The sequence below is a fragment of the Rhinoderma darwinii genome, chromosome 9, assembly GCF_050947455.1.
Source record: "Rhinoderma darwinii isolate aRhiDar2 chromosome 9, aRhiDar2.hap1, whole genome shotgun sequence".
In the NCBI taxonomy this organism is placed as follows: Eukaryota; Metazoa; Chordata; class Amphibia; order Anura; family Rhinodermatidae; genus Rhinoderma; species Rhinoderma darwinii.
The window spans coordinates 51,220,060-51,234,560 of record NC_134695.1 but is presented as its reverse complement, the minus strand read 5'-3'; the positions used below and the strand labels follow the sequence as shown (position 1 = coordinate 51,234,560).

Sequence of the window (14,501 nt, the reverse complement as noted above, 5' to 3'; positions counted from 1 at the left end):
CTAATGTTTCTACAGTCACACAACACCAGGCAGAGTACAAAGCATCATTTATATATTCATATTGTGGTATTTATACGTAGACAGGATTTTTTTTTTTTTTCAGACCCATAGGGGGAGAACAGTGCTGTCATAGAACAAAAAAATATAAATACAAATCAGACATTTAAAAAAAAAAAATATTAAAAATGCTTTGAGCTCGGAGGTCAAGAGAATACATTTTACCCCTTCCAGTACATGTTCATGCCGTGTAATGAAAGGGTTAAAATGCTATCATGTGATTAGTGTCTTTATCACTGTAAGAAAAAAACCAAAACATATTTACAGAATTTTAATATTAAGGGCAGAAAACAACTTTTTTTTTTTCTTTCCTGGGGGTGGAGGGGTCCAGTTTCTGGGTACTTTTAAAGTCACCGATCTTTCTTTGGACAGCATACACACGCTGGGTGCTCAAAGTCTTTGGTGTGCTGCTTCCCCATCAGGCGTTCTTGGCTGCCCCTTTAAGGGTGAGATTTTGGTCCTCGACTGCCATGTTAAGATTAAGTGCACTTCTGTGGTTAGGAAATTAAATACAAAACATAAACAAGAAAAAAAGATCCACATAAAATACAATAAGACACAAAACCTGTTCCAGTATTCAGTAACTTGCTGTGGCTTCTGCAGCCCTCGGCTTAATGGCAGCATCTAACAGTTCAGTATGCGCCGTAAGGACTGCAGGAAGGATGACTGTCCCGGTAACTTCGATTAAGTATTGGGACGGTCGTGAATAGGTGGAAGAGTTGTAACAGAATCATGTTATTAAACATACAGAAAATCATTAGCATAGAGAAGAATCTGAACCCATCTTCAGCCATAAATTTCCCCTTTTATTGAGTGAGAAAAATCCAATTTTTCTTGCTTGGGGGATAATTCCCTGTGTCTCCAGTGTGAATGCCTTCTGATTTCCAGTTGGTCCCAGTATGATCCAGTTTCTGCAGTTGATCCAGTGCTGCTTGGTTTGGTCCAGTGTTGCACATCCAGTGACGGGTAGGATTACCCCTGGGCTGCCTGCAGTCTGGGGGAAAGGGGGCATGAAGGGAGGACACATGTAATGTGTCCAATTGAAAGGGGGAAATTTGGGGTTTTCCATCAGACCAATGAGAAGGTATCAGTTGCAGAGTCGGTAAAAAGTGAAATAATAGTCTGTAACTTCTGAAGAATCCACAGTAACGTCATAACATCCAGATGTACTCTGTAAGAAAGAAAGACAGTCAGTCAAGACTCCGTAATGAGCAGCAGAGACCGGTGTAAGGCTAAGTTCACGCTGCGTTTTTAACATGCATTTTTGTTTCGTTGGGCCCCGTGCACACGACCGTATTTTCATCCATCTGTAAATACGGATCTGTAGTCATCCGCAACTTATCCAAATATACGGAACGGTATCCGCAAATAGGAGACCACAAATTATGTGCAACATCTGAAAAACTGGCGTCGCCTAGCAACGCTTCCGTAATTACGGGTGCACATCCGGACCTGTCCGTAATTACAGAAGCGCCCATAGACATCTATGGGGAGTCCGTGCCGTAATTACGGACAAGAATAGGACATCTATTTTACAGATAGTTTCTACAGAACGGACACCCGTCCCTAAAAATGCCAAAGGGTGTCTGTAGCCCATAGAAATGAATGGGTCCGTAATTACGGGTGGAAAATACGGTCGTGTGCACGGGGCCTTCGATGAATTCCAGTTGAGAGACGATAGTTTATTAACCAAAATAAAAACACAAACAAAAACGCAGTGTGAACCAAGCCTTTAACCCCTTAATGACCGGGCATGTTTGTACCTTAATGACCAAGCCAGATTTGTCAAATCTGGTATGTCTGACTTTATCAGAGAATAACTCTGTGAAAGTTTTGAATATCCAAGTAATTCTGACATTGTTTTTTCGTCACATGTTGTACTTTATTTTAGTGGTAAAAGTAGACTGATACGATTTGCGGAAATTAATTAAAAAATAGAAAAATGGAAGAAATTTTGTAAAAATTACCATTTTCCCCTATTTTAACTGCAATATGTCACATATGTACACACATACTGTACAATTTTTTTAATTAAATATATATTTCTAACTCTTTACTCTATTTTGGCAGCACTTTTGAAAAAATAAAATAAATTTTCAGCAATTTAGAGGACTTACAAATTGAATAATAACTTTATAAATTTTGAAGTACATTTTGTTTTCCTGCACCAAGCCAGGTTTTCAGAGGCTCATAGGTCTCAGAGTGATGGAAACCCCCACAAATGACCCCATTTAGAAAACTAGACCCCTTAAGGTATTTACCTAAGGGTATAGTAAGTATTTTGACCCCACAGTTTTTTGCTAAATTTAATACATAGCAGGTGAAAAAAAAAAAAGTTCACTTTTTTTCATAAAAGTATCAGTTTGAAGACCAATTTCTTTGTAAAGCGACCATGAGAATGAAGAAACACACCACAAAATCTATCACCCTGTTTCTCCTGTTTTCAAAAATACCAACATTGTGGCCCTAATGCGCTGCGTGGACACACGGCAGGACCCAAAAGGAAGGGAGCACCCGGAGGCTTTCAGGACTCATATTTTGCTTGAAAATGTTTTAGGCCCCACTGTACATTTGGAGAAGCTTTGAGCTGCCAGAACGATAGAAACTCCCCATAAACGACCCCATTTCGAAAACTAGACCCCTTAAGGTATTTATCTAGGGGTATAGTTAGCATTTTGACCACACAGGTTTTTTGCTAAATATATTGGAATTAGTCTGTAAAAATTAAAATGTACTTTTTTTCTGAAACAACATAGAAATTTTTATTATTTACAAGGAATAACGAAGAAAATGCACCCCAACATTTGTAAAGCAATGTTTTCCGATTACGACAATACCCCATATGTGGTAATAAACTGCTGTTTGGACCCACAGCAGGGCTCAGAAGGGAAGGAGCGCCATTTGGATTTATGATTTTGCTGGAATGGTTTTCGGTGCCATGTCGCATTTGCAATGCACTGGAGGGACCAAAACAGTGGAAACCCACGAAAAGTTACCCCATTTTGGAAAAACCTTCAAGAAATTTTTCTAGGGGTATAGTGAGCATTTAGACCCCACGGGTCTTTTGCAGAGTTTATTGGAATTAGGGCGCGAAAATTAATATCAACATTTTTTCCACTAAAATGTTGCATTTTCTCATTTTCACAAGGGATAAAGGAGGAAAAAAACAACCATTTTTTATAAAGCAATTTCTCCCGAGTACGGAAATACCCCACATGTGGTCAAAAGTTTTTTCATTAGAAATGAATTAACCCTTTCAGGACTGATCCATTTTTTGCTTTCATATTTTAGATTTTCACTCCCCGCTTTCCAAGAGCCATAACTTTTTTATTTTTCCATCAATAGAGCGGTGTGAGGGCTTATTTCTTGCGGGACAATCTGTAGTTTTCATTGGTAGCATTTTGGGGTACATGCGATTTTTTTTTAATCACTTTTTATTCAATTTTTTTGCAATCCTGAGCAAAAAACTGGAATTCTGACACCGTTTTTTAGGTTTTCTTTTTGCGACGCTCACCGTACGCTATAGGTGACATTTTTACTTTATTCTGCGTGTTAGTACGATTACGGCGATACCAGATGTATATAGGTTTGGTCCTTTTTTTTAGCGTTTGCGCAATAAAATGACTTATTTATAAAAAAAAATATTTCTGTGTCACCATATTCTGAGAGCCATAATTTTTTTATTTTTTAGTCAAAAAAGCTGTGTAAGGGCTTGTTTTTTGCGGGACGGATAGAAGTTTTTATTGGTACTATTTTCGGGTACATGCGACTTTTTGATCACTTTTTATTCTCTATTTTGGGAGGGGTGGTGACAAAAAAAATTGTGATTCTTTCGTCGTTTTTTATTGATTTTTTTTGGGGTGTTCATCGTGCGGGAAAAATAACATTATAGTTTTATAGTTGGGGTCCTTACGAACGCGGTGATACCAAATATGTGTACTTTTTTAACGTGTTCATTTTTTTTCTATAATAAAAGTCTTATTATAGGAAAAAAAGCATTTAGTGTTTATAGAACTTCTAACTTTTATTTGTACACTTTTTTTAAAACATTTTTATTACTTTTTTTTACTTTTTTTACTTGTCCCACTAGGGGACACTTAGTCTTGCAGCTTTGATCGCTGCTAGAGTACATTACACTACACACGTAGTGTGATGTACTCTAACTGTCATTGTGACGTGACTGTCACACTGACAGGAAGCAGAGGAGGAACGGCCGGAGGCTGTTCCTCCGAGGCTTCCGTACATGGCAACCCGGAGGTCATTATCTGACCTCCGATTGCCGTGACAAGCATCGGTAGCCCCCACGATCACTTCGTGGGGGCTGCCGATGTGCTTCAAACCACTTAAATGCGGCGACGGCAATCCGTCGCCGCACTTAAGGGGTTAACTGCCGAAATCAGCGGCGATGGTCCGCTGTCCGGCAAGACTGATGTCTCAGCTGTCTAGGACAGCTGTCAGCGCGGGTCTGTCACTCTGTGTTTACACAGAGTGACAGTTTGAAATGCGGACGAAAATGAACGTCATGGTGCGGGAACTAGCAGCCGACCATGACGTTCATTTTCGTCCTTGGTCGTTAAGGGGTTAAGCAATTTGAACAGAATTTTTTTTGTCATCAATGTTGTTGGTTCTCTCTGAGCACATCTTAAAATGTGAGTGCAGCCCTGGGAAAGTTCACTGGTTCCCTTAGCTGTAAATAGTTGCCATTTTTGGTGAAAAACAAAAGCGCTCTGAAACAGTCGCCTTTACCATTTAACAGCATGTCCCATTCTGCGATTGTTTCCTATTATATCTTTATAGCGGTCAGAGCTCAGTTTTTTTTTACAGAGCAATAGATCCTCTACATAGACTTGGTTAAATGATTACATTTAGACTTCCTAAAGCCACCACTAGAGGGAGCATAGGAGCTTAATGTTTTATTCCTGGTATAGCTAGTATGCAGTAAGCTCCCCCTAGTGGTGGCTGTAGGCGCCAGAATTGTAAAGGTCTGGATTCAAAGCTTTTTTTTTTTTTTCCTTTTTAAAAGACCCTATTATTCTGTTAGATTAGGGCCCTAAATGAAGGAATTGCCTTTATTAGTAACCAGACAGGTAACAAAGAGTCACTTGCTCTGGAGCATGTCCATAAATTACACAGACAGCCCATTGATTTCAATAGGAACTGTGTAATGCTTTATTTGCTCTACAGTGGTGCCACAGGGGAATGAACTCTTGCTGTCAGATTTCCCCACAGATTACAGCTTTACAATGTTAATCTGCCCTGCAGCTGGACAATTTGTCGGTAGACTCTTTAACAAAAAGGGATTGTCCAAAATGGACAAACTTTTTAATTGCATGTTTCGGCAGGGAGCTTAGAAGCTCTGACCCCTATAGATATATTTTAAAAAAATTGGCCCTGAATTTTGGACCCATCTAAATCATAAAAAAATAAAACAATGTTCAAAAGAGGTGGGCACTTGTATTCTTCAAGAATCTGCTTCTTTTAGGCACACAGTGTGTAATGCGAAGGCATGAATAAATAAAGAATGCATCTAAATACATTTAGTGTGTGTGTGTGTATATATATCTATATATCACACTCACACACACACACGAACGATTGCTCACCGGAGGGGACACTCGCAGGTGGAATGAGAAATCTTGAGAGGGAAACAGCCGTAGAGACCACAAATGATATGTTGATGGGGCTGGTGCGGTGCAGACTCCAGAGACCTGGTGGAGAGAGACCCTCACACTGTTACCATATAGGAGAAACCATTAGAAATAAAAAAAAAATAATGAGATGGAATGACGTGATATTAGAAGTAATGTGGAATGGATGTAAGACTTGATGCACAAGAAATTCATTAAATTATTTCTGTATATTGCTATGTAATTCAATATAGCCCTTAATAAAGCACTTTAAGGGTCAGTTCACACGTTGCGTCAATACTGTGTTTTTCTGCAACGGAATTCGTAGTGGAAAATCGCAGAAAATGCAGTAGCAGCAAAGTGGATGAGATGAAACAAAACGTATCCACACGCTGCATGCACGCTGAGCGGAAAAACCGCTCAAACTGACATGCGGTGTGGAATTTTATTCCGCAGCATGTCAATTGTATTTGCGTAAACGCTGCTTATTTGTTGTGGGTTCTCCCCATTGAACTCAATGGGGATGTAAATCCTGCAACAAGGGGTGTTGCGGTTTTTGCTGCAGGTTCGCAGCAATTCTGCCGCAAAATAACTCAGAAAAAAATCTCACTTACCCAGAAGTCTGTGTTCCTCTCTCGAACGCAGACTCCTGAGATGACGTTTTACCCCATTTGACCGCTGCAGTCACTCACAGGCTGTAGCGGCGGTCACATGGGATGAAACGTCGTCCCAGGAGGCTGGCCTGGATGATGCTTCATCCCATGTGACCGCAGCCAATTACAGGCTGCAGCGGTCTCCTGGGATGAAACAACATCCCAGGAGACCGGCCTGCTAGCTGTGCTGCAATTTTCCGCAGCAGACATTCCGGACTAAAAACGACACCGCAGTTTGGAGTATTTCGCCCGTAATTCCCTGCGCCACACGGAGCGGATACGCTGCGTGCTTTTACACCGCATATCTGCCCCCTGCGAACTCCTAATACTTCCAGTCCTTTTCCCAAAAGAACATTTAAAAAATGTCAGCCATCTCACCCAGCTAACTATTAGGCTATGTTCACACGGCTTATTTTCGACCGTTTTTAGGGCCGAAAAATCTGTAGCAGAACGCCTCCAAACATCTGCCCATTGATTTCAATGGGAAAAACGTCATTCTGTTCTGTTTTTAAAAATGGCCGTGTAAAAAAATCCCTGTGAAAAAGAAGTGCATTTCTCTTCTTGAGACGTTTTTGGAGCACTTTTTCATTGACTATAGAAAAACAGCTCCAAAAACGCAGTGAAAAACGCGACTGAATAAAAAAACGTCTGAAAATCAGAAGCTGTTTTCCCTTGAAAACAGCTCCGTATTTTCAGACGTTTTTGAATTTGCGTGTGAACATACCCTAACTTTGCTCTGTACTGACAAGGAGCAAGAACTATAACTGCAATCTGGAGATGGGTGTCTGATTTGGCTAATATCACTAGTCATGGTTCAAGGCTGTTAAAAGGGTCAGACGTTGACTTACAACTATAGATGGCACTAGGGAGACTGTTTTCTTTCTCCTGGAGACTAATTTGCATACTTTTCCCAGGAAGCATTGCCTGTAAGGGTATGTGCACACACACTAATTACGTCCGTAATTGACGGACGTATTTCGGTCGCAAGTCCCGGACCGAACACAGTGCAGGGAGCCGGGCTCCTAGCATCATACTTATGTACGATGCTAGGAGTCCCTGCCTCGCTCAGGACAACTGTCCCATACTGTAATCATGTTTTCAGTACGGGACAGTAGTTCCACGGAGAGGCAGGGACTCCTAGCATCGTACATAAGTATGATGCTAGGAGCCCGGCTCTCTGCACTGTGTTCGGTCCACTACTTGCGGCCGAAATACGTCCGTCAATTACGGACGTAATTAGTGTGTGTGCACATACCCTAAGACTCCCTACACTTGATGGATCTCTGCAAGGAGAACCAATACCCCCTGAGAACTAGAACCGCCCAATGAGTATACATACGGTCCTAGATTACCCTATGTCCTGCTTCAAAGGAAGCTCTTCGACAAGTCTATGTTCCATTCATTGGACCTGCCTAAATGTTAGGTACCTGTGAATCGGAATATATAAACTCATTTTTAGTCACCAGCCATAAGCAAGAAATGGTACATGAAAGTTCTAGAAATCTGGGGCCCATGGGTAATTATCTTAACAACCCACAACATAATGCTTTCTTGCTGTTCTTGTAATGCGGCATCTCTAGGCCTTCTTGTAGGTCATTAGTGGATTTGTGCCCAAAGGAATCCAACAGATTACCCCCTTTCTTTTTTTTATAATGGTACCACTAATTGTCCCCACTAGTCCATTATATATTATTCGCCCTGCGTCATTTCTAGAGTTATGGGACGTTTGCCTTATTATAGGGAACCTTTCACCTATCAGACTACCGGCATGGCGCTGTATGGCTTTTAAACCGTATTCTAACTATGTCTGTGTTAAAACCCAAAGTGTCCCTTTTTGCAGAATATTAAGTTTAATAACGGTATGCATTGTATGCAAATAAATTTCCTGGAGTCATAGGGAAGGTGCAGCAGCATTGTATAGTTTGGAGTTAGCGCTGTAAGCATACCTATTCCTCTGTCATTGACGTACCCCATTCCCTATGCGCAGGCTTTCAGTGCAGGGAAGATTATTGTTATGAAACACCCCTATGAGCCATTCACTGGAAAGCCAAGTTAAATAATAAAACTCTGTCTCCACTAGGAAGAGCTCTCTACATAGTGTTTTATATTTAAGTTCCTAGTGATCTGTCACCCCTGTGGGCACCAATGTGATTTGAAACATCTTTTTAAAAATTCTCCATTTGCCCCTGAAGCTTAAGGCCACGTAGCGTAATCACTGTGGAATTTCTGCAAAGGAATTGTGTGCGGAAATTCTGCAGCATTTACAGTAGTAGCAATGGATGAGATTCAGAAAATCCCATGCCCACGCTGTGAGAAAAAAACTGCATAAACCTTATTAAATTGACCTGCGGTGCAGAATTGAATTCTGCAGCATGGCAATTTGTGCTGCGTTTTTGTTGATTTTCCGTTGCGGGTTTTCCCCATTGGAATCAATGAGGATGCAAAACCTGCACAACAGAAAGCCAAGTGTTGCGACTCTCCGCAAACACACCGCAAAAATCACAACTGCGGGGAAAAAAAAAATCACAGGCCGAAGCGGCGATCACATGGGATGATACGTCATCCCAGGAGGCCGGCCTGGATGACGTCAGAGGGCTGGCCTCCTGGGATGACGTTACATCCCATGTGACAGCCGCTGCAGCGTCCACATGGGTAGCAGCGTCATCCAAAGGGGCCGAACTGCACAGGAGGGACGGGTTGCCATAACAACGGGTTATGTAAGTATTAGCGTTTTTTACTGCTGCTTTCCGCAGCGGAAATTCCGTCTGAAAAAATAATTTCTGACAAAATGCACTGGGTTCCAGGTGGGATACGCAGCGTGTTTTTTACGCAGCAAATCCATCCCGTGGGAACCCAGCCTAAAGGGGTATTCACATCTCGGACATTTATGGCATATCCACAGGATAAGCTATAGTATATATAGATGTCCGATAGATGCAGGTCCCACCTCTGGGACCTGCACCTATCTCTGGAATGGGGCCCCTGGACCCCTGTCCTACCTTCTGCTGCTGACCTCCGGCCACTGATTTGAGGTGTCCGGGTTTGCCGGAAACGGTCGAATATATTTTGCTCTGCTGTTTCTGGAACTCCCATAGAAATGAATGCTGAGCATTTGCCATAAATCTCTGAGATGGGAATGCACCTTCAAACACACAGCAGTAAAATGGGGCAATGGAAAACAAGGCATTCACCTTTTGTTATGTACCTACCTGAGAGCAGCTCTGATTTTCGGAGGATGCCCGGTTTACAGGCATCTCACAGTTTTGTCCAGCTGTTGCTTCGCACAAATTCACTGAGACAGGAGAGGAGGAACTAGACATAGAGACATTTGATGAGTAATTGATAAAAACAGTAGCCATGGAAGACGGGCATTTTGAGGGTTTAAGCTTGAGCCGGGGACACTCACTTGAACTCCAGCGTAATATGGCCTGTTAATGAGCTGTACTTTTGTAATGGGAGTAAATATGTGTAATTCCCTGCACTGTGAAGAGAAAAAAAATATATCACACATGACTAAATGTAATTCTGATGAAACGACCCTTGCTATAAAAATGACCATTATTCTCTGTGCACACTAATTTAGGCCCTACATTTAGCGTGAGCTCCTGCTAAACATGTCCGTTGGGCTCCATTAACCCGACATAAGTCAAAGTATGTCCATTTGTCCTCTGTCGGGCTGGTTTACGTTAGTATACCCTTTTTTGGAGGATGGAAAAGCATAGTAGACTACGCTTTTCCATCCCGAGGTAGCCCTTTTTTTTTTTTTTCTTTTTTTTTACACATGGGTGTCTATGGGTGGTGTATGCCACTGTATGGACTTTTCAATAACCTCAATGACGTATACTTTAAACAGATACTATTATATTCTATGGGCCAAATATGCGTTAAATGGATGCCTATTAGTGGCATTTGTCACATATAGACTATAATGGTATCCGTTTAACGCATATATCGTGAGAGTTCATGACGTATATACATTTAACGTACACCATTAAACTCTACGGTAGCTGATACCACTGTTAGGACATCTGTCAGTCTACGTTTAATGTAGAAGTTGGGAGCTTTTCCCAGCGTATACGTTAAACGTAGGCCAAAAACAAGCCTTAGACTTAAAATGGCTGTAAAATCTGCAACTGGTTTCAAGGGAAAACCGCCTCTGATTTTCAGCCGTTTTTTATTCAAGTATTTATTCAAGTATTTTTGGTGTGTTTTTTATGGCTGTTTTTAGAGCTGATTTTCTATGTACCCAATATAAAATGGCTCCAAAAACGGCTCAAGTGACATGCACTTTTTTACTGGGTGTTTTTTTTACGCTTTTTGTTTAAAAATGGCCGCGTTTTTCCCATTGAAATGGGAAGATGTTTGGAGGCGTTCAGCCTCCGTATTTTCAGCCGTTTTTCAAGAAGTTTACGGCCCGAAAAACAGCTGAAAATAGGCCGTGTGAACATACCCTTAGACATTTCACTAAAGTCTGACATGATAGACCACATGAATCACCTGCAGGTGTCTTGGGAGGCACATAATTGATCTGTAATGAGCGTGTCAGTCTCTAGGAGCCGAACAGAAGAGAGAGAAGCACGAGATCCTGCAAAATAAATTATATTATCTGAGTCACAACTGGAGGATTCTTGGGTCATACACGTGTGTGTTTGAAGAAGTTTAAATGGAATTTGATGGGGAGCCGACTCAAGTAAAGGGGTGATAAATATGGCAAATAAGAGTGTATATATATATATATATATATATATATATGTGTGTGTGAAATCTATACCAAAAATATATTCAGATGGAAGTGAGACTCGTGAAAGCCACAAATATGAGACCCTCAGAACTAAATTGTACAAGTAGCAAAATAAATATTCTTCCAACACTACTGGAGAATGTTTTGTTCTATAACTCACCGCTTCCATACGTAACATCCGAGACAGTGGTTGATATTGTTTCTTCCTCCTCCACGCTTCGCCTTTTACGTGTGTCCTGCCCGGGTAGGCTGTTAGGACTGTGTTTGCTTTTCCCCTGGGTATATTGAGGCGGTGGACTTACAGGACGTGCTGGTGTTTGCAGATGGTTACGACTCTTTTCCAGGACTCTGGATTTACCCTTTCTGATAGTTGTAGTTGAAGCGTTGTCTGTGGTAGAGATAAAAATCAATCAAAAAAGTAGACAACTACTAGGTAGGAATCTAAATGGGAGGAGAGGAGGCCCATAGCAGCTTCTATGACACCAGACAACTAAGGCGGTCTCTCGCCATTCGGAGGTGAGATACATCTAGTGATGACTGGATGATGGACGGGATGTGGAAAACCCCTGTACTGTGACATTAGTATGTGCATTATACCTGCGCTGTTACATCATTATTTGTCTTTTTCCTGTGTTGTGATGTCACTGTGTGTATGGTAAAATGTTTTTGTACGTTATTCATGTTCTGTGATATCACTGTGCATTATTCATGTGTGGTGACATCACTGTGTGCATTATCCATGCACAGTGACATCACTGCATAGTTCCTGTAACTTCACGCAGTTTACTGTGACATCACTGTGTGGAATTACCTCTATGCTGCGACCTTACTGTTCCTGATGCTGTACTTCTATTAAGTTAATCATCTCTTTACTGTGACATCGCCATGTGGATTATCTTTATGCTGTGACATCAATGTGTGCATTGTCCCTGTACATTAGGGAAAGACACATGGAACATAGTAGAGACCAAAATAACCATAAGCTTTTCTTGTTCTAAACTAGTTGCTAAAACTAATCATGGTGGAAGTTCTGCTATGGGGCTCCATGGTTGTATGTTAGACCCCACAGATACACAGGTATAGCATAAATGTTCACAGTGTCCATATGCAGAGGCAAGTGGCTGCCACCTTTGGTTTACATGCCCTTGCAACCAGGCAGAAGTACTATTGTTAAAAAAAATATATATATTTTTTTTTATCATGGAATCCCACCTGTTATTGACGGTTCCACACGAGTAGCTGTTTTTCCAAATGTAACTGCTGTAGAAGTGGAGGAAATATGAGGTCTAGAGCAACAGAAAGCATTGCATGGAGGATTCAAGCAAAGGTTTATTATGATGGGAGGATTCGGGTCATGTAACCAATCTGCAGAAGAAGAAAACATACAAAGATGTTTGTCATACATGACCGATGAAATAGTAGCACCCAATAGAAGTTTGAGACGAATGGATCACCTGTGCTCTCCGTGGCCTGTAGTGGAGGTGTCGTGGAACTCCTCAGTTGTGTGGTATCAAAGTTCTGACTTGAGCTAAGGAACAAAAACACATAAGAGATACATAAAATAATAGAGATGAAAGTAGACAAATGAGGAATGAATGGCACCAAGTAAGTTGGTGTGCAAGCAAGAGACGTACTGTGTGCAGAGAGCAAAACGGAGAGTGAGCCGAATCTGTCTGAGGAAAGTCAGAGTGCGGGTACCAGATGAAGTGAAGGGGCCGCCAGCCGCAGAGAGCAAGCAGAGTAATAAGGGCTGGTCCACATGTAACGGAGTTGCTGCGTATTTTCCATCCAGAACAGTGGATGGAAAACACGCAGCAGAATACAGTAGCAGCAAAGTGGGGGAGATTTAACAAATCTCATCCACACGCTGCGTAAAAATTCAGAGCAGAAATTCACCTGCGGTGCGTATTTTTCGGACCACAACATGTCAATTCCTGCTGTGGATAGTGGACGGAATTGCTGCGTTTTTCAGAGGAGATGTCACCATCTCCCAGCATTGAGAAAAACGTAGCAAAATACGGTAACAGCGAGGACAAGGAGAAGATGTAAGAAGTCAATGCTAGACAAAATACTCCAGCCCCGCACCAAGGTGCTCAGTCACAAAACTAGCAGCTAAAGGGTTCATGATCAGAGATAAGCAGATTGATCCATCAAGTTCAAGATTTAACCCCTTTAGTACTGGCCTCTTTGTATTGTTTCCTTCAGAGAGCCATAAATGTTAGTTTTTTTCCCCATCGTAATTATATGAGGCTTGTTTTTGCGGGACTAGTCCTATTGTTTAATTGAACCATTTAGATTATTTATTAATTTTTATTAGCTTTTTAGAGGGGAATGGAAAAACCCATACATTTTGCTGTTTACCATGCGGCATAAATAACATGTTACCTTTGTTTTGTGGGTTGGTACGATCACTTTGATACCAAATAAGTATTTTTGCACAATTAAAGCAAATTTCATAAAAGAAAAAGCACTCCAACAGGCGTCTTAGCTGTAAATGGGCTGTTATGATCGCGACGATACCTTATATGTGTATCTTTGCAAAATAAAACCACTTTTTATGGAAAAAATGTTTTTTTCAATTTTACTTTTTTCCTCATTAACTTTTTAAAACTGTATTTAATAATTTTTTATTTCCTCGGCTAACCATTGATTTTGCCGCGGAAAGATGTGGCGAGCTGCTTATTACCCCTAATATTTGTTCGTGGCTTTCTACTCTGACTCATAGAGGGGACCCCCTTTATGAGTTATTTTTGCTCTAATAGGGACTATGCAGAAGGGCTGTCGGGATGAGATAACATTAGTCATAACTACATATAGGCAAAAGATTTATTAATGTTAAGATTCAGTTTACTCAGTTTATTAGTAGACGGTGATGTAGGGCGAAACAGATGCTGTAGACTTAAAAGTTAAAATTTCACAGTGGCGATTCTTAGTGACAGGAACATTGTACTTACCCATCCATGTCCAGAAGTTCATCTTCACCGCGCAAATTCAACACATAAAGAGTTGTCATGGAGATAACACTGAAACAGTTGAAAATGTAATATATCTTGTGAATAAAAACTCACTAAGTATTTAAAAATATAAATATTTTTAGCATCTAGTCTATTTAATCATTGCTTTTAAGTTGTGTGCCATGTGAAGTAAGGGATTTGTATGTATTACTATGTGATGGAGAGTCACCAAACGGGACCATGTAGCTTAGACCTAAAAGACCGCATGCTTTATCTCATTTTTTGTCACTATTTTGTTGGCACATTAGTTACAAGTTAAATTAGTAATTTTATATAACATTATATTAGTAAATCTTCTACAGATGTACATCCTCCAATGTAGTGTACATGATACAGTGTACAATGTCCACCAGTAAGGGGCAGTTCACACGTTGCGTAAATACTGCAGACTTTCCGCTACGGAATTTGT

The 14,501-nt window shown here is 40.9% G+C and overlaps 1 protein-coding gene across 6 annotated transcripts in view; it reads right to left on the bottom strand.

The window, feature by feature from the left end:
* Window positions 1–30: 30 nt before the first annotated feature.
* MYRF (myelin regulatory factor) overlaps window positions 31–14,501 on the bottom strand; it is a 50,681-nt gene continuing 36,210 nt past the window's right edge. For all 6 annotated transcript variants that reach the window (XM_075837651.1, XM_075837652.1, XM_075837653.1 and 3 more), the window contains 9 exons: window positions 14,033–14,101; window positions 12,533–12,606; window positions 12,291–12,443; window positions 11,239–11,466; window positions 10,835–10,922; window positions 9,744–9,818; window positions 9,547–9,649; window positions 5,661–5,765; window positions 31–1,228 (listed from right to left, as the gene is read on the bottom strand). In XM_075837651.1, coding sequence (XP_075693766.1) covers window positions 1,145–1,228; window positions 5,661–5,765; window positions 9,547–9,649; window positions 9,744–9,818; window positions 10,835–10,922; window positions 11,239–11,466; window positions 12,291–12,443; window positions 12,533–12,606; window positions 14,033–14,101 — 979 coding nt within the window. In that variant the 3' untranslated portion in view covers window positions 31–1,144. The remainder of the gene's footprint in view (window positions 1,229–5,660; window positions 5,766–9,546; window positions 9,650–9,743; window positions 9,819–10,834; window positions 10,923–11,238; window positions 11,467–12,290; window positions 12,444–12,532; window positions 12,607–14,032; window positions 14,102–14,501) is intronic.